The 1,593-nt window shown below is 44.3% G+C and overlaps 1 protein-coding gene across 1 annotated transcript in view; it reads left to right on the forward strand.

The window, feature by feature from the left end:
- Positions 1-12: 12 nt before the first annotated feature.
- The window catches only part of HELLS (helicase, lymphoid specific), a 14,613-nt gene continuing 13,032 nt past the window's right edge, over positions 13-1,593 (forward strand). The window contains exon 1 of the mRNA XM_072424762.1: positions 13-164. Within this exon, the coding sequence (XP_072280863.1) occupies positions 134-164 (31 nt within the window). The 5' untranslated portion in view covers positions 13-133. The remainder of the gene's footprint in view (positions 165-1,593) is intronic.

Here is a 1,593-nt window from a genome sequence, read left to right on the forward strand (position 1 = left end):
GGGTGAACTTCAAAGGGAAAGGGGCGGAGCCTCGCAGACTTGATTGGGGGCGCGAGAACTTGTGGAGGATTTGGCGCGAGCTTGTCGTGGCTGTGTGGAAGTGTTTGGCGTCTGTCTGCTTCGGGACCGCACCATGCCTGTGGAACAACAACCCTCCGACCCGGGTAAACACCCTGTGCACCGACCTCCGTGCCACATGGCCGGGCTGTTATGTAAAGTGTTACGTATTGCACGGAAAGTGCTTACAGATAGGGGAATTTTTTTTTCTTTTTCTGAAAAGAATCCAGAATTGTGTGACTAGCATTGCCGGCCTTTTGAAATGCTAATTTCTGGTTGTGTCCTTCAAACCAGCTCGCTAATTTTCAATGGCAGCCAGGAAGACAGCATGTTAGCAGCGGTAACCAATAGCAACATGAACAGGGTGTCTGTGGGCAATACATTGCTGCAAGGCATTACTAGTCAAAAACCTATGTATGTTTAATGGTAGTCCCCGACATCCTATTGGTTGCTGCCAACATCTGCCTTTGATTTTGTTCCCCTGTCCACCTCACATGGTTGCTGCATGTACATGTGTGTGGCTGCAGGTGCATGGGGCTCAATAAAGAATGCAAGCTTTGTGTTTATTCTTCTTGTTTCTTGCAGTGCCCATTATCTGGTGATTTGCCAGCACCATGTGTAGGGGTGGTGGGGGAACTAATTGTAGTTTGGTTTAATGTTCTAGAATGCATGTGTGATGCATCATTTATTAGTATATAGTATTTATATAGCGCCATCATATTACTCAGCACTGTAAAAAGTCCATGGTCATGTCACTAGCTGTCCCTCCAAGGAGCTCATACTCTAATGTCCCTACTGTGATGATATGTCCTTATTACAGTCAAAGGTCTGTTTTTTTGGGGGAAGCCAGTAACCTTGTTTATGGGATGTGGGAGGAAACCCATGGGGAGAACCTGCAAACTCCATGCAGATAGTGTCCTGGCTAAGATTTGATCCTGGACCTAGCTCTGCAAAGACCGCAGTGCTAACTCCTGAGCCACCATGCTGCCCCTGATGTTGGGGCTTCCCCATACATTCTGTGTAGCTGCTTGTTACTTTTATTATGGGAACCCTTCCCAAGGACCTCAGCAGTATTATTGATCAGACTATTAGGGAGGATTAGTGACCAGGCTCACCCCCAATCAGCCATTTAAATGCCTTTGTTTGCAAGGGACACTAAAGCTTGTGTTTGTTTCAGAACTAAACTTACATGTGTGAGGTGGTGCTTTTGCCATAATCACACATGTTTGTAATAACTATCATGTACTCCACATCTACTTGTTTTGCACCTGCAGCAATGACAAATTTGTTTTTCCGCCACATTACCCTCAAGCTGTCATTTTTGCTTCCAGGCACTTTAGGAGAAATTCCCTTCAGCCATTGGTTAGCCAAAATTAACTACTGTACATGCACTGGACTTGTGGTGTTCCTGGCATTAGCAAATGAATAAAGAATAGGAGAAAGTAGGGTATTTTAAATGCAGTAGTGTATTAAAAAAGTAGACAAAACTTAGTGTTGCATCACACATTTAGTACATATACTTTATTAATATTATCA

Source organism: Pyxicephalus adspersus, chromosome 10, assembly GCF_032062135.1.
Source record: "Pyxicephalus adspersus chromosome 10, UCB_Pads_2.0, whole genome shotgun sequence".
In the NCBI taxonomy this organism is placed as follows: Eukaryota; Metazoa; Chordata; class Amphibia; order Anura; family Pyxicephalidae; genus Pyxicephalus; species Pyxicephalus adspersus.